This window comes from Hemibagrus wyckioides, linkage group LG13 (genome assembly GCF_019097595.1).
Source record: "Hemibagrus wyckioides isolate EC202008001 linkage group LG13, SWU_Hwy_1.0, whole genome shotgun sequence".
Lineage (NCBI taxonomy): Eukaryota > Metazoa > Chordata > Actinopteri > Siluriformes > Bagridae > Hemibagrus > Hemibagrus wyckioides.
Window position 1 is genome coordinate 12,926,729 of NC_080722.1, and position 21,652 is coordinate 12,948,380.

Genomic DNA, 21,652 nt, shown 5'->3' on the forward strand with positions numbered 1-21,652 from the left:
TTGCAGGCAACTACTACAGTTGTGGTACAGGTCCAAGAGAAGCTAAAATGATTTGTTTGTAATATTTGTCCAAACATGATCTCCTCTCTCTCTGCCATGCAGACACACAAGTGAGGTAGTTGGTTGGGTGCTAATTTGCTGGGCCGTGGAGATGAAAACAGGGATGGTGTTAGGCTTGCTGGCTGGGCATCAGAGGATCGGAATGCAGGCTGTTTAACACAGGAGTTAGACAATCCCTAGAGCCCCCACCAACACCACGGCCCAACCGCTAAATAAATAGAGAAGTAATTAAGAGAGCACTGAGAAGAAAGCCTGTGTTTCATTACTGCTGCTCCTTCTGAGGAAGCAAGAGACAGGCCGTTACATAGAGATTACTGTAAGTAAAACAATATCAGTCTGAAATAATGCCATAACAATCCATAACTCTTTAAGAAAATGATATTTGTTTAATAGACCTCACACTGACACAGATAATTGCTTGAAATGGTACAAAAGAAGAGCAATATCTGACTCACTCTGCTGTTATTTCTATTCATGGCCTTCTCAGTCTGCAATTACTATAAGCTGACAGACTAAAGTGATAGCAATTAGTGAATGAATAGATCTACATCCTTCTGTCCTTTCTTCCTTCCCTACTTCCTTCAGTCCTCCTCAGCAGCTATCAAGCCAGTGTCAGGCTTCACAAAAACTGTTTTAAAATCCAGTGGCAAAAATCTGAAGTGATATGATTCAGGTTATGTTGGTAATACAGATTTAAGTAAGACACACTTACTATCAGTATAATATCCATATACCCTTATACAACAGGTTGCATCTGCACTGCATCATATATATATCATGAATAATATACTTAAATAATAGTGGTTATTTCTCTTGTTAGGGGCAGTGGTGTTTCAGTGGGTAAGATCAAAATGTAAGCAAAGCCCTTAATGCTCTGCTGTTTGCTTGGACTATATACTGTCTCAGAAAATACACTGCCATGGAAAGAAAGTGTCTGCCAAATGAAAATGCATTTTAAAATCTAGTAAAAATGTAATTTCATGTAGAATACCCAACTAAAGAAATTTGTTTTAATTGCAGGAATCTTGGAGATAAACAGTGACAGGCAGGTGGAACCCTCAGCATGTTTATTTCTCACATGAGGTGCTGAAACAGATGGCAGCACTGTTAGGCAAACTGTAAGAAACATTCCCACCTGTATCCAAATGTGTAATGACTTTGCTTTTAAAGACATTTGTGCATTAAACTGTGTGTGTGTGTGTGTGTGTGTATGTGTGTGTGTGTGTGAGAGAGAGAGAGAGAGAGAGAGTATGTATATGTATGTGTGTGTGTGTGTGTGTGTAGGAAGGTGTGTATTTGAGCATGTGTTTTATTCATATATTCAACATAAAGCCTAGATAAGGTCAGGGTCAGTGCTCCATACAAGTCCAGGTAGCATGACATGAGATGTTTGTGCAAGTCGTTAATAATGTAATAAAGTAAATATATAATATAGAAACATGTTAAAATCAATTGGGCTCAACTAAAAGCATCATGTTATAAAGCAGAGACTAAATCATTTGTTTTAGTCCATATGTAACATGGAGTCTAACATATAGTAGAAATGACATACTGAAAAAAGATGGCTTTAATTGTTTATGTGTTAGAGTAAGGCATATATAGAAAGAGATTAATCTGTGTGAAATATGTAGATGGAAAGAACCAAAAGAAATGCCTCTGCCTTCCTCAAATTGTTGTAGATACAGCTGGGCATCACCTGTTATTTGGTAAAACTCTGGGTGGCCTTCTCTCCAGGCAAATTTAAACTGGGAGACAATTTGTCCTGCTCAAACAAAAATGTCATTACCTATTATAAAACGAAAACAAATTATTTATTTGCCATAATATTGATCCTTTAATTTTTAACTATTAGTTATAGAAGAACTTTTACATGAAGCTGAGCAATGTGTGGATAAAATTCATTTATAATGTTTAATTGTTGTGTAGCTGTTCAGTTTTAATAAAATTGAGGATTTGGCAAAAATATTTTCTTTCTTTCTTTCTTTCTTTCTTTCTTTCTTTCTTTCTTTCTTTCTTTCTTTCTTTTTCTTTTTTTTTTTTTAAAAAAAAAAAACATTTTAATTCTTTACATATTGCCAATCTTATTATTAGGCCAGCAATGACAGTTTGTAGCAACAGCTTGAGAAACTCATCTCAAATGTGGCATGCAATTCCACACCACCACCAAAAGGCCTGTTTTTTACTAGGCAGATATAAAATATTTACTATATTATGTTGAATTTGGGAGCAGCACTAAGGCACAGTGGGGATTGTTGACACCTCATGCTCTTCTGTATGTGTCTGGGTTTCCTCTGGGTTCTTTGGTTTCTTCCCACTTCCCGTAAAGCATGTGGGTGTGAATGAGAGTGTGAATGTTTGTGTATGGTGTCCTGTGATGGACTGGCTTTTCATTTACAGTTATTTCCTTGTATCTAGTGTTCTTGGTATAAACTCCAGATCCACTGTAAATTCATTAATTAATCTATTCAATTTGTGTACTTAAAAGCAATAGCCCTTTCCTGAAATTCGTGAACATGGAAGACATGTTCAAATCTGCAGTCATTTTTAGAACAGATTCAGTGATGTAAGTACATCATTTACAGTATATATGGGTACATGATCATTAGACATCAGTTTATGTCTGAAAGTTACTGTCTGGCACAGAGGATTATGAGTTTAAGAGTTTCATTTAAAGCCATTTTTCTGAATAAGATATTGAAACTGATCTGTTATTTCATTCAGTCAGTCCAAATGTATTATAATTCCCATTGTTTTGAGTCTGAAATTTAAGAAATAGTAAGTGTTTACATACAGTATAAATTGAAGCATAGCATAACAGAACTGAAACCTATTTATGTGTAATAGAGAACAGTATTTCTCGTAATATCCTCTACACTTCACTGACCTATTTTAGCTTTCTACCTCACATTCTTTCTACCTCCCCTCTTTCTCACTCCATGAAGGTTCATTGGTATTCACTAATAAAGACCACAGAGACATAATGCAGGAGTCAAAGCCTTGTTACAGAAATAGATTTATTACTAATCCATTATGCATAGTGGGTAATGTTACATATCAGATGCACTGGCTCGCAGCAGGAGTAGAGAATTTAAGTGCACTGAACATTAGGCTGAGAGGCAGTGTGAGCGGAGACGAACCCACAGGCCTCTCAACATACCACCCTGGAATAGACTCATAATCATGCCCTGCAACTATAAGTCCACACAGACCATTTCCCCTTCTATTTTTTTTGTCTCTGACAAAATGAAAAGGTCAAGAAAAGCTCTAGTGCCCCAAAGTGATTCCTAAAACGAATGAGTTCATTAAATGCTAAGAGGTTAGAATGGCCATTTATAGTGTATGAAAAGTATTCAGCATGCATACTGGTGCAAATAAAAAAAAAAACCCACATGCTTCCACTTCCTGTTACCATTAATATGTTATATTTTACTTTGGTTCAGCTGGAAAAATTTCGGACTATGTATGACGTGTGGACACTTCTGTATTTTATTAATATATCAGTGGATACATTGAATGAAAGACAAAGTTTAAGAGAATTGAGTTTTCACAACTAACCGAAAGCAATCATTCAATGATAACAGTTTGAATTAATTGTAAAGGTGCCCCATTGTAAAGTTTTTCTTTATCTCCAGGAGTTAAACCTCAGATAAATCTCTCTAAGCATTTAGAATTTTAATGGGCATTTGGATTACTTGCACACAGTAATCTTCTTGTGCCAAGCTCTTGGTTTAAGTGTCTGTCTAAACAGCATTAAACTCTTTTGAATTTATATTAACTCTCTTGTCTCATTCAGTGTTAACTTTATTTACATTGGGATTTAAGTAGCTGTGCAGCAAAGTGTTGCCAATGTCACAACAATTACTGGTGATATATTGGTGATAGGGGAAGTTCATTATATTCTAATGGCCACAGGGAAGGAGAGGATACGGGTTCTATACTTAGCTGTTTGTAAACCTCCCCCCAAATGTAGCACCTCACCTCTGCTTCATGTCACACATGCCTCAAGGTCTCAGTGCCCTTGTCACAAATCCAAATGAGAGACAGACGGCTGTTAACAGGGGGCTGGGAAAGTGTGACAACACACAACAATGTCCATCAGGGAGAGGCCTTGAAGATTACTTGCTTTTTTTTCCACTGGATGATGCAAACTGATTAGAGATCATCTGAATCCTCTATTCTGGTATTTGTGGAAGAACATGTACCAGAGGTGTAGACTTACTCTGAATTTACTATGTTAGTTAATTTGACAGAAGAACAGAGTTAATATAATGATATATTGTTCTGATGATAATACGATACAGTACATGGCTTCCATATATGTCGCAGTAAAGTGCATCAACCTACATAACTTTGTACCTTTACTTTCTTATGCAAGAACTACACATTTCTCAAATAAAATAGTTTCCTGAAAATGATGATGAAATACGCAGTCAGATTCAAGTTGAGTGCAAAAAAAAAAAAGTTAAGTGAAGAAAAAAAAATCCTCACAGTGATACACTCACACACTCATTGTTTATGAGCGTGTGTGTCAATTTATGTTTTAGTATGACATACAACTAATGTGTTTTTTTATCCAAAGTGAGAAGGGTAAGATTATATTACAGCATTTCCAACATGTCAGAGAGGCTGATTTATTCTGTCATAGATAATCCAGTGGTGTAGGTGTGGCACTAGTGGCTATGGTAATGTCATTACTGGCAGGCAACTTGATCACAAATATCTAAATTCCAAAGGGGAGTAAACTCCAAAATGGGAGTTTTTAAAAGTTTCCCCCTGGTAATTTTAACAGTGTTGTTTAGCATAAAATTCTCCGTCTGAGTGGAGAAATGGCTTTTTTTGGGAGGAAGTAAGAACACTTGTCATCACATCTTCCTGTCACAGATTTACATATGTAATGTCAAAAATAGTTTGTTCATTCACACAAAATATAAACGAATATGTAAATCTGATATCAGTGAGATTTAGCAATGAATGACAAATAGCATATATACTGAGATAAAAGATTCCTCTTAAATAAATTATGACCTTTCAAAAATGATTTTTTTTAAAAATTATTCCAAGATATCCAGTTTGCAGTATATCTTTGACGATCTACTTCTTACATTAATGGGCTTAAGTAAAGCTAGTTATTCAAGGTGCTATTGTGAATGATTGTTTATTGGTCTGTAAAGCTGTGGTGTTTTTTGGTATGCTGTGTTGTCTCCAGGGTTATCCGCTTTGAAACAACAGAGTCTGAACATATGGCCATTCTCAGAATCACAAAACTAATCCAAGGCTCAGTGCAGTTTTTGGCACGAGCTCCCTCTCTGCAGAAGGGTGTTACACATTACACACGCTCGTTGAAGGAAATATCTCTAGGTTCCAATACGTAATGACCATCTGTTAGAGTCAGATTCTCTCATGCTACAGTACACTGAGCTCATGGACCTCCATGCGCAGTTAATACACTCCATGATATAGGCTTCATGGGATTCAATCCGCTGTGCATGGCAATGCAGTGTGGTGACGCAGAGTAATAAGAGTGATCTGTAAAAACTTTGAATTAAAATATGCATGTATGAAAATGATATCCCATAAACGGTATTATTTATTATACTCCCATTCATATTTAGAGGTCTAAATGGTCAAAAGAAGTAGCTGAAGCTATTGTGTAGTAGAGGATGAGAGAGACAAGGACATAAACATTCGAGATACTGAGATCATGTAAGGAAAATATGCAGCATATGTGTGTAAGTATTTTAGAGAATTAATAAAGCATGAAGGGTTGTCTCTTCTTTTATCTCGTCCACTTTTTTTTTTGCATATAAATGAACTCTGTAGTTACTGGCATACAGTGTTCACTGGTTACACCGTGGCTGATGATGTAAAAATGTTTAGTAGAAGTCGTATCATAGATGTAGTAGTCTGTGTGGATTGGATGAAATAAATTTACCCTAGAAGTGAATGTTTGTGTGGGTGTGTGTGTGTGTGTGTGTGTGTGTGTGTGTGGTCTCCTGTTATAGGCTCGTGTCCCATCCTGGGTGCCTTATGCCTAGTGATCCAGGTTGGACTCCGGATCCACCAGGACGAAGTAGATGAAGATAAAAATCCTCATTTAAACATGAAGCAATGCTACAATTTGCAAATTCTGAAAGAGAATGAAAGACTGAATGAAAAAATCATTTAGACACAGGATTCAGTTTAAAGATAACATGGCACTTGTGCTTCATTGTGAGGATTTTAGACAACACCCCTGACTTAACCTACTAACTTTAGAAGATATGATTTAGGGTAATTCAGTTGGTATAACAGGTTTATTTGTTTGACTTCACATACTTCTATTTGAAAGGAAAGATATAAGATTTTGACAATTAATCTACATGTTGTAAAAAAAAAAAGGTGATAAAGGAATGATAGGAAATATTAACCTTATGGTATTGATTTTTCCTGAATTAATCTCACTTAATGTCACCCTGTATAGAAACATTTCTATCTGTATAGCATTTGAAGACATGTTTTATTTTTTCTATAGCAAATTTCTATAGCACAACCCACAAACGTGCTGAATACTGTGCACCTGCCCGTGGTCTCAGTGGTAAAATCTACACATATATTTTCTGTAAGCAAATAAAAAACGCTAATCAGTTATAGTTATGTGTATTACTGCATGAATATTTGTAGTTTTTGTAACATGTTGAAGATTCTTTCATTACAACTTCAATATTTGAAGCTAATTTGTATCATGAACATTTCTTTTCCAGTATGTTGCAGTGAGGAGAAAAGCCTATTCAGAATTTTATCTATATGAATACTGTGCCTTTTAACTCATACTCATACATTCATTGATTCTGCATTTGTAATCTAATGACATCAGAACCTAATGCATTTAACATTGACGTATAAATGGCATTTTTCTATACTCTGGTAGACTATCCTGTAAGACACTGTTCTTCTCATTATATACATGCCCATGCTTGTGTATGAATATTTGTTCACTCAGTCTGTTGCCCAGTCCAAATGTGTCTTAGTGTGTACTTCTTTTGTGTCACCCAGGGACAAATATGCAACAATGTGAATATTCATTAAGGTTGCTGTCCTCCCCCAGAACAAGCTTTGCAGCACGCAGTGCTGGTATATGAACAATTGATCCAAGTGTGCATTGACCAGCTATGGACAACGGCAGTCTTATGTGCTTGCAGGGTGTATGGGCGTACAGGCGCTGTAAGGGTGGCGGTATGGTTCGTCACTACCAGCTGGTATGGAGGGTATCTCAGGGTGGAGGAGGGCCATTGTTCTTACACTGTCCAAACAATGGCACATTTGAGAAGGACACACTGTCTCCGAGAGACAAGACATGCTCTGACTACGGTGAGGGAAGGTCAGAGACAGGGAAGGCATGTGATTTGAGCCTGCTGACCACAATAGCTGGCTGTTGATAGCTGCTTTGGCTTTCTGTCATCACTTTGCCTTGGTACAGTGCCAGTATTTGTGCCTACTTGGCTTGAACCCAAAAAGGTTGGGTCATCACACATAGGACAGCAACACAGACACAGCCACATACAGAGCTGCAAAACTGCGCAAGCACTGCTGTGTCTCATACTAATAAGATACAATGGAGATCTACAATAGAGTGGGCAGATCAATATTTCCCATTAACGCTCTCTAGCTGTAGGCTGCAGGTCTTCTGTTTTTATCTTCATCAAACTACTTTTCCCCCTGCTCACCCCACAGCACCACACTCTCTCAAAGATCAGAGGGACAATTCAGGAAATTCATTTCCAGATAAATATGTTGCCTTTTTATATGCCTGAAATTGTCCGTCATACACAAATAAGCCTGCCACTGAAAAGCCTGCCACTGATCTACCTATACCAGCAGCACCATTACTGTGAGCTTTGTAGCTTTTACATTAATATTAGTCAATTATATCACGGTTCTCCCTTTAAGACAACATAGATCATTCCTTGCAGGTCTCAACAGACATTTGTAGATGTCGCCCTTCTACCATCCAGCAATTCTCTCTTTCTCAATCCATTGAACACAAACAGAAATAGTTTTCTTGGCAACCTGAGTTACGAGGGCAGAGAAATAGGACATATAACCTGCCAGTGGGATTGATTGAAGGAGGTATGACTCTGGACTGTATGTGTGCATTTGTGTATGTGTGTGTATGTGTGTGTGTGTGTGTGTGTTTGCTTGCTTAGCTGGAATCTGATAATAGTACACTTTTTTCTACCTAGATAACAAATTTCACTGGCATTCACACAAAGCCATCCTCCTGGGAGGAAACATTGCTCTTCAAACATTTTGCTATTGTTTCTCTACTTGACTGATTCCTGAGACAGACTTGAACTCTTGTCTTTTTTTTTTGTCTGTGTGCGGTATTTTTCCTGAAGGAGCTGACTATTTTACCTCCCTGCCTCAGGTTCTACACAACGTCTGCCAATCAAAAATAACTGAACATTTTATTTGAGGTGTCGAACAGACTGGAAACTGGAAAACTTAATTGAATAGATATGAATAGATATGTAGTGATAATGAAGGCTTCTATAGGAGGACAGAGCACTTTTGGCAAGAAATAGACTGGACAGGGTCACCTCTGCTGTAGCAATGCTGTGGTCTCCTGATTATTGCTAAGTAAGCAGTACTGCACATGCAGGCAGTCCTGCTGTAACTCATTTAATGAAGTATTCCCATGAAGTATCACTCCGGCTGTTTAGAGCTGCTCTCTGAGTCAGATCCAGCACTCTAATCAGATCCATTGCTGCAGTTTTACCCTCCAAAACACACATCTTCATTCTATACCTGCCAACCTCTCTCTCTCTCTCTCTCTCTCTCTCTCTCTCTCCATACTAACTGTATAATCTGCAGATTATAGGTAGGTAAGAAACACACTTGGAGACATGTATGTACAAATATTTTAAAAGATGTGTTACTGTCTATCCAAATAATCTACCTTTGAATTAAAAACTCTGTGTGTGTGTGTGTGTGTGTATGTGTGTTGTGTTGTGTTTTTTCCTTTCTTAATTGTGCCGTCTCTGTCAAGCAAAAACCATGGGAACACTGCCCCCCTGAGGAATGATAGATGATGCGCATGTCTGCTCACCTTGAAATGTCCATCCTGACATTGATGGAACCCTCCTGACACAAAAAGATATTAAAGTCTGGTATATTATTAAGCTTCATGCGTACACACACACACACACACACACACACACAACAATCTATCTATCTATCTATCTATCTATCTATCTATCTATCTATCTATCTATCTATCTATCTATCTATCTATCTATCTATCTATCTATCTATCTATCTATCTATCTATCTGTAAAACTACTCTTATATGCATGTTTTCATCTTAAATAGCTTGGCTGGTGTCAGCTTACATAATAATGAAGTCAGAATAATAAACTGAATAATGAACTGATGAGCAGAGAAGATCATTATTACACTTTGAAGCTATTAATTTCATCATAATGATTACCAGCATGTAAAAAGGTGGAATTTTGTTTCATGCCTCTGTTCTTCGTGGAACTGTCTGTGCTGCCAAATCCATAGAGTTTGATCATAACATAACTAGTTTTAGATTGTTGCGCTACAGTTCATTGTCACAGTCATGGAGTAGTGGGGCACGGGGCAGTGCATGGATATGTGAGCTGTTTTTACTGCAAATTCAATCCTGGGATATATACCCATCATACACTGTGTATTCTGACACATTTCTATCAGAACCAGCATTAACTTCTTCAGCAATTTGAGCAACAGTAGCTGCTGTAGTAACTGCTGGATCGGACCACACGGGTCAGGCTTCGAATCCCCCCAACCCCCCACCCCCCATGCATCCCCATGCCTTGACCGCCCATGACCCTGTCACCGATTCACCACTGTTCCTTCCTTGGACCACTTTTGATAGATACTGACCACTGCAGACCGGGAACACCTCACAAGAGCTGCAGATTTGGAGATGCTCTGATCCAGTCATCTAGCCATCACAATTTGGCCCTTCATCAAACTCGCTCAAATCCTTACGCTTGCCCATTTTTCCTGCTTCTAACACGTCAACTTTGAGGAGAAAATGTTCAGTTGCCTAATATATCCCACCCACTAACAGGTTCCATGATGAGGAGATAATCATTGTTACATTACACTTGTGATGCAGTGATCTATAGAGAAACATTTATTGTCAAATTTAGAACTTTGGAATGGTGCCATGTTAAGCAGCAACTCACTGTAGAAATTAATAAAAAGAAGGAGCTACAAAACAGCTGGAAATGTAAGATGGGCTCGAATCGTTCATCAGCACTACTTCAGCCTGGAAGGAGGTTTCTTTCTGAAGATTCCTGACAATTCTGGTGCAGTAATACTTCTCAGTGCTGTAAGACAGAAAAAAATACTGAATGTAAATCATAATGTAAATCCTCATGACCATTATATAAACTTAGGAAACACAAACAGATCTAAATAAAATGCTCCAATTTGGTACAGATTTATGTGTGTATTATATGCGTGTGTGTGTGTGTCAGTAATTCACTGTAGTTTCTCTAGTTTACACTGTGGATCATTCGGCAGACCAGACAGTAGTTTCACTCTTGTTTCTTCTGGTATATTGTGGCTCAGATTCAGTTCTTTTAGCTTTGATGAGGGTTTTGACCTCAGAACTTAAGCCAGAACAACAAAACCTGCATTTGTAATACTGCAGCCACACATCCTACAGAAAATAAAAATGTCTCAAGCTTAACACAGTAAGTTTCAACATTTGAAATATGTACTACACAAAATACTGTATTTATGTCCAGTATATTTTCTCTCTCACATGCAACAATGAATATACTGTACATTAAACACATTGTTAAACACAGTTACATAAACACACACTGCTGATAAAAATATGTCTAAGAATTAAGGGAAAGCTATCACTGGCACACATGAGAGTAAATATAATAGGTAATTATTACAGAATATATTATTACAGAACACACAGCTGTATGGAGACTGTTTCAGTAGCAGCTCTAATAATCTACAGCTGCACCTCTGCTACAAATCATGTGCAGGCACAAAAACATCTGGATGATGATCAGACAACACACTTTTATGACCTGGAAGTTGCTGCTTTATTAAAACTTTGATTCAGATTCGGATGAAATATTTCCCGAAGCTAGCACAACCATGTGGTAGAACTCAGAATATCTGCAGCTGGAGAAGGACTGAAGAGCAGGCAGAAAGTAGGTGGGTACAGTGGTAGTTTATTTATTTATTAGAGCCCAGTAGAATATGTGTGTGTGTGTGTCTGAGAGAGAGAGAGAGAGAGATGCTCACTTCAATATCTCCAATCTACAATGTGGACTCTCCTGTCCACCAGAGAGACATTTCATTCCTGAATCCTGTAGGTTATTGTTACTCAGGTCCAGTTCTGTCAGACCTGATAAGATTGAGCTGAGAACTGAGGACAGAACTCTACAGCTTTCCTCTGTATGGTTACAAATGGTGAGAGTATATTTGAAGATCTGATTGTTTCTTTGGACATAAACTCTGATCACAAGGAATCAATGTAAAGGTGAAAATAATAAAATAAAGAGCTTGTGTTTGTATATTGACTGCAGCTTGTATGAGGCCATTCTGAACAAACAGTAATTCCCTTAATTCCCAGTCCCTTAATTCTAGGATGCGTTTTCAAAGAGCGTCCTCAGCACATTTACTGTCCATTACTGCTTCACTGAGATGTGTTTACTTTTTTACCATAGAGAAGAGAGGTCGAACGGACAGAAAGGAGAGATAACAAGAGAAGGAAAGAGAGTGATAGAAGCACAAGCTATAAACAACTATGATTACAATAAAATAACATAACCGTTTAATTCACTATTTAGAACGATCACCATTTATTTCAACATCAGGCTTTTAGATAAAAGTTCTTAATATTTAAAGCTTATCATAATAAAATTACAGCTAATTAAAAATTCATTTACATGTATATTTAGATGTGATTTGTCTGTGCTAAAAGTCACATCTAATAACAACATTCACACAATTGATTCTTCATGTATGTGGTGATAAAGTGATGGTCTGCCCTCAGTATCTCAGGTTTATAGTGTGGACTCTCTAATCCAACAGAGAGCTGCTTTACTCCTGAATCCTTTAGGTTATTGTTACTCAGGTCCAGTTCTCTCAGACTGAAGGAGATTGAGCTGAGAACTGATGACAGAGCTTTGCAGCTTTCCAACTTGAGACTAAAATCCAGCAGTCTGGAAGTGAAATGGTTATATATCAAATCACTGACCTCAAACAGGTAAAAAACATCAATGTTATATTTAAATTCTTAAGGAAAATCTTACAGTATTTAAAGAAACAGTATATTTATATTGTGTGCCAGGCAATTCTCTTGTATAATTTATTCTAAATTCAAATAAGGTTAATGGTTAAGGTTAAATCCACACCAGAATTAGACTGTTTGTGACATTATGTCATTTACAAAATAAAGAGAAAATTTAAGGTCCTGTAAAACTACTGATAAGTGTGTTTAAAGGCACTTACAGCATCCATCCATCCATCCATCCATCCATCCAACCATTTACCTGTCCATTTATCCTATGCATAACTGTGGGAACTATCACAAGGCACAATCACACTATACCAGTCTTCCTAAAACACATGCCTTTGGACTGGGGAGAAAACTACTGAAGCCTACAGAAGACATGCAAACTCCACACACACACACACACACACACACACACACACACACACAGACACACACACACACACACAGACACACACACACAGGAATGAAAGCAGAACTGCAAACCCAACATGTTCATTACTAAGCCACCACGCCATCAAAAAAATAATTAATTCAGACGGTGTAGTGCAGTGTTACACAAAAAGCTTTTCTGGATGCTTTGACCACTGGCAGTAGTCTCAGAAACAACCCTCTGGTGGGTAATATTTACGCAAATTGAACACATGTTCTGAGTTCAGTAACACAAACACCAGTGCTGACCACAGAGAAGGAGAGAGTCTGACTCTCCTGTATTTAGGAAAGTTTGGACTTCCAGCACTAGAGAATGATCATTCAGTTAATTCAGACAATGGAAGAGACTGATTGATTTCTCTGTTAAAGGATCTGTTGAAGATCTTCTCCTATATATTTGACTATTTCCTGTTTGCCTTGAGACGTGGCACCTGACTGTGGCATTATATTTTTAAGAGAGCCTGATTGGACTCCAATTAGACCCTGATGAAAGCAGAAGAAGAAAAAGGTCCATTAAAATCAGACATGTCTGACTGGCTAAGAAGACAAGACACATGAATGGTGTCTTGTTCTGTTAGCTCTTTGTTGATGAAGGAACGAAAAAACATATAAAGCAGCATGAAACATCTGAACGCTCTGATGCACAGAGTTGAACACATTCCCCAGATGAAGCTAAATTTCCTCTCTGAAGATTTGAGTGCACACTCCTGAGTATAGTGATACTTTTTCAACATCAATGCCATACTCTCTGAGGTCTTCCTCGTAGAAGATCAGTTTGTCTTTTTCTAACTGTTGGAAAGCATGTTTTCCCAGTGCAATACTCTCTCTGATCTGCTGAGGATCCCAGTTACATTTCTGATGGTACTTTTGTTCCCTGTATTTGATCTGAAAGATCAAGAAGTATGCGAACATTTGAGTCAGAGTCTTGGGGATCTCTCTGTTCTCTGCTTCACCCAACATTCTCTCTACAACAGTGGCTGAAATCCAACAAAAGACTGGGACGTGGCACATGATGTAGAGATCTCTGGAAACTTTCATGCGTGTGATGATTTTATCAACCTGGCTCAGATTACTAATATTCTTTCCAAAGTATTCCTTATTCTGAGGATAATCAAACCCTCATACCTCTGTTACCTGGTTTACACACTCAGCAGGGATCTGACCAGACGCTTCAGGCAGAGAGGTCATCCAAAGGAGAGCAGATGGAAGCAGATACCCCTTGATGGAGGTTTGAGTGTTTTGGAAATTTAGAAGAAACTGACACTCATCGAGACCATCAAAAATAAACATCATTCTGTAGCTGTCACCGCTTAATAACACCAGTGTTATGATTTCTGGGAAAATGTAATAGAGAAGTTCCATCAGGCTAAGGTTTTTCTGCTTGACCAAATTCTGTTCCTTGAAGGAACATGTTTCCTGGAAACATAAATATGATGTCCTGATTTGCTTCTCCTTCAGCCCAGTCCAGAATAAACTTCTGCACAGAGACTGTTTTTCTAATTTCAGCAACTACTTTTGTCAGTGCAGCTGATGGACTTGTCTTTAAAGAAGTCATTACATTTGATAGGTATCTCCTGTGACGCTGCTCTCCTGGACAGTGTCTCAATCTGTCTCACTTCATGTTCTTTACGTATGTATTGTTCTAGTGTTTGTTAATTCTATTTTTTGACCCCTGAATAGCCTTTTGGTTATTTTCTTGTCATGATTTTCCGTCTATGACAGGTCTGTGGTCTGATTTTGACATTAAGTTTAAATTGTTTATTGGAATGCTAAAAATGTCTTGTATGGTACAATAGCACAGCGGTTCACCATCAATTACAATTTTGCATATATTAAAGAATGACATACACTTTTTTCATCTATAGTTAGGTTTTATGTTGTGGAATGTCTGCAAAACATCTGAGAGTATGTGAGTAACCATAAAGATATTGCAAAGAAATGATAACGTATCAGACAGACTGCAGTATTATAAACCTGTGATTCGCAGGTCATGCACATCCTCTGCATTCTTCACCCCCTTCTTAGAGCATACTGGGTAATATGGACTCAGGAGCTTATTACTTTTGTGATGTATTTGGGATTCATCTCCTTGTTATGAATAGACAGCAGTCTGTGAACCTAAACACAGAAAGAACAGGTACTGACTGAGAATCTACATCTATGTGGTATTGCTGTCATATTAAACTATTAATATGTCCCAGGTCTTGAAGTGAGCTTCTGTTCCTCTCTTACTGCCAATCCAAAAGCTGCTGCACCAGATGAAGCTTATGAAGGGCTTAATAATGAGATGAGTGAATATAATCAGGCGGAACACAGCTATAACACCATGTCACTATTCTGACCTCTGATGAGTAGTACTGTCTACATCTGTGAACATATTTGGGAATTCCACTGACTGGTCACTCATCATGGACACACAGCTGGGTTCTGGTAAGTGAGATCTGTTAACCACAATCATTAACCACACGTTATTAGAAACAAAATTTAAAGTAAATGCTTTTAAAATATTGCTTAGCTGTGGACCATTTTACATTGACATTAAATTGCACATACGCCAGTGTTGCACATAACAATTCCAGCCTAACCTAACAAGACAGGCAACTAAGAAAACAAACACAGACGAGATGATTGTCAGCTTGGTTGTATGAAAAGGAGAATTCATTTCTATCTAGAAATTCTAGAAATCTAGAATTAATGTCTATTAACTAGCATCTCTTTGTATCCTGTAACAACACAATAACAAAAAGAGTTCTTATGACCTTCTTGGCCTCCAGGCCTGATACTCTTTGGTATATCTTCTCAGTACTCAGGTTTCCTCCATCAGTCTAAAGACATGCATTGTAGGCAGATTTGCATCTCTAAATTGTCCATAGTGCATGATTGCAACCTGAGAACCTGTCCAGGGTGCCCCCTGCCCCTGGGATAGGCTCCAGGTTCCCCCTAGTGTAGAATAAGCGGTACAGAAAATAGATGGATGTACACTATAAGCCCAAAAGCATGTGGACACAGGACCATGACACCCACATAAACGCCCCAAACCAAAACCATGACCATGAAGTCTTTCCACTAGATTTTGGAATGTGGTTTGGCATGAAGGTCTGGCACACTTTCATTCTTCCAAAATAAACTTTAGTCTACACAAGACGTTCTAAACATCTACAGTATATGTGCTTGTCACAATAATCCACCTATGACACATAGTGTGATTTACCATGGTCTGGTACAGCAGATAATACTGTAGCTTCTCAGATCACTTCTCCAAATCAACTGGCAGCAGGCTAAGCTGTCTGCACTATAAAGCTGCTTACAGTTTTTTTTTATCAGCTTTACAGCAAAGTTCTCCTCCTTACAACTGTCCACCTTCACTTCCATGTGGGTTTCCTTCTCCTCTAGCTGTCAACTTCACAACACTGTAATATAGTGTCTATTACTAGCAAATTACGTTCACATTTTAAAATGATACAGAACATGCAGACATACTGTACTGTATGTGATAAACATGTATACAGTATAAGTGAATGCTGCACAAGTTAACCATGATGGGATTCATTAGAGGCTAAATGTGATCAGTTTTGACCTTTTTAAATCATCATAATTTTGTATATAACTTTCATTCAGATCACGAGCTGAGATACATTACTGGTAGTTGTCAAATTAAAAAAAGGATTTGCCCAAAAACCTTCACTTCATCTCCTGTCTGGAGAAATAACAAAAGAGAGTTAAAAAATAATAGTAGTCTCTATCGTAATTACTACATGTCAAACAGATCAGCGTGTGAGTGTAGCAATCGCATAATTCACACACTAATCCAAAGACTTTAAGCAGACCTCCTGCAGAGTTCCCAAGAAAAATGTACTTTATCTGTCTTAAAACAGACAAATATAATCATAACAATTTTAATCCAGTTTGCTACAGTACATTTTTATTTACAGCAACATGTCATACACATAAACACTGTCTCATTTTTAAATTAAAGCTTGCTTACATTGATTCACTTGAAAAAGTAAAGAAACATAGAACTCTACACTATTTACAATGAAATTAGAACATTTATGTCTTATGTCTTTTGTGACTGCTCACAGAAAAGCATATTTTCAAGCATGGGGACACAAACCAGGTGAACTAGAGAAGTTCAGAGGTCTCAGGTCAAAATTTAGCTGCCACTTCTAATGCGTCCTGCGTTCATGTTACTTCTAAACTTGTTTCATATTTCCCCACTTACAGGACAATCCCTTTCCATTCCTATAATTTGCTCAGGGCCAAGTAAAGCCATGCAGCACAAAGATGATTACACTGAACACTCTCCCTTAACTTTGCAATGTTTTGGGGAAAGTCAGTTGTAAATCCTTTTCTTGTGTCAATAGCTTTTGTTATCTCTGTAAAGTTTCTAAGATACATTCTATATATAAAATCAGTATTTATTGCATCTATGTGTCAAAAAGCAAGTACCTCATGCCAAAAAGTATACCTATTTGAACCATTACTATATTTTAATTCACTGTGTAAGCGCCACAGAAGTGTTTCACTGGCTAAACCGGAAACGTGATCAGGATCTACAGTAGATAGATCTCTCTTAATTAAAAAGCCATTAAAAAAAAAGATATGAGAGAGACTTCTATAATCATTGTAGTTTCAGTATTACTTGATTTGTATGGATGGTTTCTCCCTGAGTTATGCAAATGAGTTGCTGTTATGCAAATAAGCCAAGTTCGTTCTGCATGTTAAACCAGTATTGCTCACTAAAGAACACAGAGGCAATAAAATGCAGTGTGTAGCTACTTTCTTAGAATGTTTTCCTCGTGTATTTCTACACACATCACTCTGATCAGCACAGGAAATGGATTATTTGCAGCATGCATTCTTTATATAAAAGGGACACAAAGGTTAAAGTATAATGCATGTAATTTGTTATTGACATAGTAATCGACAACATCCTACATACTAATATTGTAAATGGAGATAGAGAGCAGTCATATATGTATATATTGGAAACTTATTTGGGTTATAGTATTTGTTTTTTTATTAAATGCTTTGTATTTAACTGTTTTTGAAGTCATTTAGAACTGATACTGTTATGCTATCTGTTTTGCATTTTAAAGCCAGCTAATGCCTTCCTCAATCCATCAGAAGAAAAACTAAGATGAGTGGGTATGTTTGTAATGGATTATAGCTAATAAATGATGCCTTGAAAATATATATTTAACATGAAAAAGAAGCATAACATTTAAAAACAATTTGGTTTCAGGTAAAATAGCTCTCAGCATGTAGAGACATTTCCATTGGGATTTGGACTCACATTTTATAATTATATTAAACCACATAAAATGTAGCTGACTTGACCTTCATGCTGTATAATGCCAAATAGGCAGTCTCTACTTTGGAAGGAATGGAGTAGTCAATGTTCAATAAGCTTAGTGTATTCAGCTCACTGTAGAAATTGCCTGACCTTCCACCCCCTCTTCCACCTGATTGCCTTTCCCCATTGCCTTCATTCTGGCCATGATATCTGTGAAGGTTTCCTTGAATGTTTTCTCCAGGATCCAGCCCTCACTTTCACTTTCAGGGTCTTCTGGGTTGACCAGTGTTGACAGAGATGTGTTCACATACTGTAGTCCCACCATCACAGCAACCTGACACAAAGTAAAAAAGTCCACCACAGGAATAATCACAAGTAGAATCAAGAAACTGGACAGCATCAATGAAAGAAAATTGTGGACGTTATTAGTGTTATAGTGTACAAGACCTAATGACTGATATGGTTTTATTTATAGTGTGTTTTAGAAAATGCAAGAGCTACATTAACACCAGCTAAGATCTGTCATTTTAAAACATTGTTCATTTATAAACCATACCTCAAGAATAGTAACCAAAAGCACCAGTAAACCAATAGTGTTCATCAGTCCTCCATAGTAAACGACTAGAGCTTCCCTGCAGCCACGTGTCCAGATGTTCAGTTCTTCAGAATGGTGGTCATAACTGTAGTGAGCAGAATTGTTGGTGATTTGGTAGTGAATGCAGGGCCTTGGGGAGCTGGGATTGCAGCAGCTGAAAGGGACTCCGTCCAACAAATATTGTCCGTCAACATTGCTGCTGATTCGGCTATAGACAAGAGAACCAATATGAGATGTATTAATATCACAGAACTGCTATAACCAGAGAAATATGTAGAATTTAAATTGTTTAAATAAAAAATAGATTAAAAAATGTGAAAAGGGCATTAGTACATTAATTACCTCGGTAAATTAATTACCTCGGTACATTAAATGGATTTTTTAAGGATTTGCTTGGATTATGAAATATCGAATGTCTCTATAACAAATCACGATTAAAACCTCAGCAACATTAAGACTCAAGGTCTCTCTATGACACTCTGATCTATTCCCAGCCAGTCAGCCTAGTCTCGGAGTGATTGAAAAGGACACTAAGCTCTGAAAGACGTTGAAATGTGATTCAAGAAGATTATCAACTAAGTCTGAACTGGCTCACGCACAGCATTTGCACAAACTGACGCCAAATTCACTACCGCAAAATGAACAGTGAAAACAATTTTAAAACAAGTACATTATTAGAGACGATTAAAATATTACAACTTGACAGCAGGCTTACCAATATTTCATCCAACACACAACAATTCACGTCAACTATAATTAATAAACCTGAGTTTCATGCAGTTTCCACACATAGCAAGAGTATCATCATTCTATACTATTTATACATGTGCCAGTCTCAAATACTTGTTGACAAATACTCACTCTTTGACCTCTTTAGAGCTGAAATCCAAGTAGCGGTTGCTAATCCACTGGATCTCAAACCAGTCTTTGTAGTTGTTGTTTCCACAACAACGAAATTCTATCTGCATTAAGTCCAGCGTTCTCTTCATGTAGCAGCGGCCAGGTACATCTGTGTCCTTGTAAAATTTCATGCCATTCTTCAGGCCTTCTGCCAGGGTAAACTGTAGAGGGATGCGCATGGTGAAGCACAAAAGTGCAGTGAAGAAGAGGATAGCATTGAAGAGCAAACAGCAGATGAGGAATGGATTTATAATTGTCTTCCACCTTGTAAACTTGGAGGAATCCAGTGAGTCATAGCAGATCTTGCCGCCAAAGGCACTGATGCTGCAGGTTAACAGTCCCACACCAATTAGCAGGTTGGGCACAAAGTGGCTTTCCTTGTTGTCCATTAGCTCACTTCGCTTCCGCAGCTCAATTTTGAAGAAAAGGCCCAAACTGAAGACAAGCACTCCAGCCATGATAGATAACCAATACATGAGCCACAGCATCTGGGCCAGCTTTACCCGTTTTTTCAAGTCAAACTTCACTTTCCAAAGAGCCATCTTTTGGTGCTAGTATCTATGAAGATAGAAAATGTATACTTTTTTTATTCACCTCTACGATGACCTCCACCAACAGTTTCAGATCCAAAATTACTCTCCCAACCAAGTTTGGTCTGTCTTAAATGTAAATCTTCAAACAGCAATTTGTAATCCACTCCAGTTGTTTCCATGTCAGATTTCAGCCTGCATAATGCTGATCTTAAGTATTTTCCTTTTCACACTACAGATAGATTCAACAGTAAATACAGTTGTACATTCTCCAGCCTATGGAACTGAATGACCAATAAACGATTAAACCCAAAGTTGTGACGTCATGCTAAAGGACTAATAAGCGTTATCCTATTTACAGAAATCTTCTGCCAGCAGATCAGCCCATCAGTAAGCTGCTGTTGTAGAATCTGATTGGTGTGATTCATCATGTGGTCTCACAAGCAACATTCAAAAGTCACCAGAGGACCGGAACCAAAGAGGACTTAAGACCACACTATTTATGTCCTGAGATCTTCATGTTCAGTTCAGTAACAACACCATTGTACAGGGTTGTTTACAGGGATGGATTTTGAAGTAAAGCAGCTGTCATGACACATTCACTTGCTTCTATTTTATTTTAATTTATTTATTTACTTATTCACAATGACTAGACAGTTCATCCTGATGTTCCAAAAACATTTTACACATTATATCAAGATGCATTACACTATACACAAGTGCTTTATGTATTACTGTTTTTGTTTTTTACAAAATAATGTGTTATGTTAAAGATTGGAATATACATTATATGTGACACTATATCAGTGGATTGCAAATGGCACTTGTGCCAGCCATTCTCAGATTTCTACATGCCTGTCAAAACCCCTTTTACAACAAAGCAATCAGTTGTTTGGTTTCTCATGTTTATGCATGATTCGATTCTATCTGGAGTTATCTGCATTATATTCAGTTAGGCTGAGTTTAGAATTTGGATTAAATGATTTTGACTGATGCTTTGTCATAGGACATTTGTTCATGAAATAAATAATAATAATAATAATAATTAATGATGCAGCGGTATGCTGTCCTGCTGGTAAAAAAAAAGAACACTCAGCATCTGCCTCAACAGGCAAAAAGCAAAACCTGAATTAAACTAGTCCTGGTGGGTTGAGGAATTATTCATCCATCTTTACTGTCGGGAGATCGAAATCCAAAGACCCCAAAGGTTATTCTAATTCATAAAAATCTGAAAATTACCCTCTAAAATTCTAGCACTGAATTCAAAACTACAAAATCTGCAAAATAACATAACAGAATTTCTGCATGGTTTCATGATATGACCTTTGTAACTCATAATTAACAGGCGCATTCCACATGTCTGTGTATGAGGGAAATCCTTGTGACATTGTACTACACCGATTTCTACCATTAATGTACAGTATCAACTGAATGACATTATAAAACATTCATATACAACATTTTATTTACAAATGATCTCCCTCCAGAATGTTTAATTTAAATATAAACTGACAAGCAGGAGTAGGAACGCGTGCTTGCCAATTATA

General features: G+C 37.4%; 1 protein-coding gene across 1 annotated transcript; it reads right to left on the reverse strand.

The window, feature by feature from the left end:
• Window positions 1–16,748: 16,748 nt before the first annotated feature.
• On the reverse strand, window positions 16,749–21,582 carry prph2a (peripherin 2a (retinal degeneration, slow)). The gene is made up of 3 exons (XM_058407327.1): window positions 19,537–21,582; window positions 18,637–18,883; window positions 16,749–18,414 (listed from the first exon to the last, which is right to left on the reverse strand). The coding sequence occupies exons 1-3, from the start codon at window positions 20,115–20,117 to the stop codon at window positions 18,205–18,207; spliced, it is 1,038 nt and encodes a 345-aa protein (XP_058263310.1). The 5' UTR covers window positions 20,118–21,582; the 3' UTR covers window positions 16,749–18,204.
• Between the last annotated feature and the right edge of the window lie 70 nt (window positions 21,583–21,652).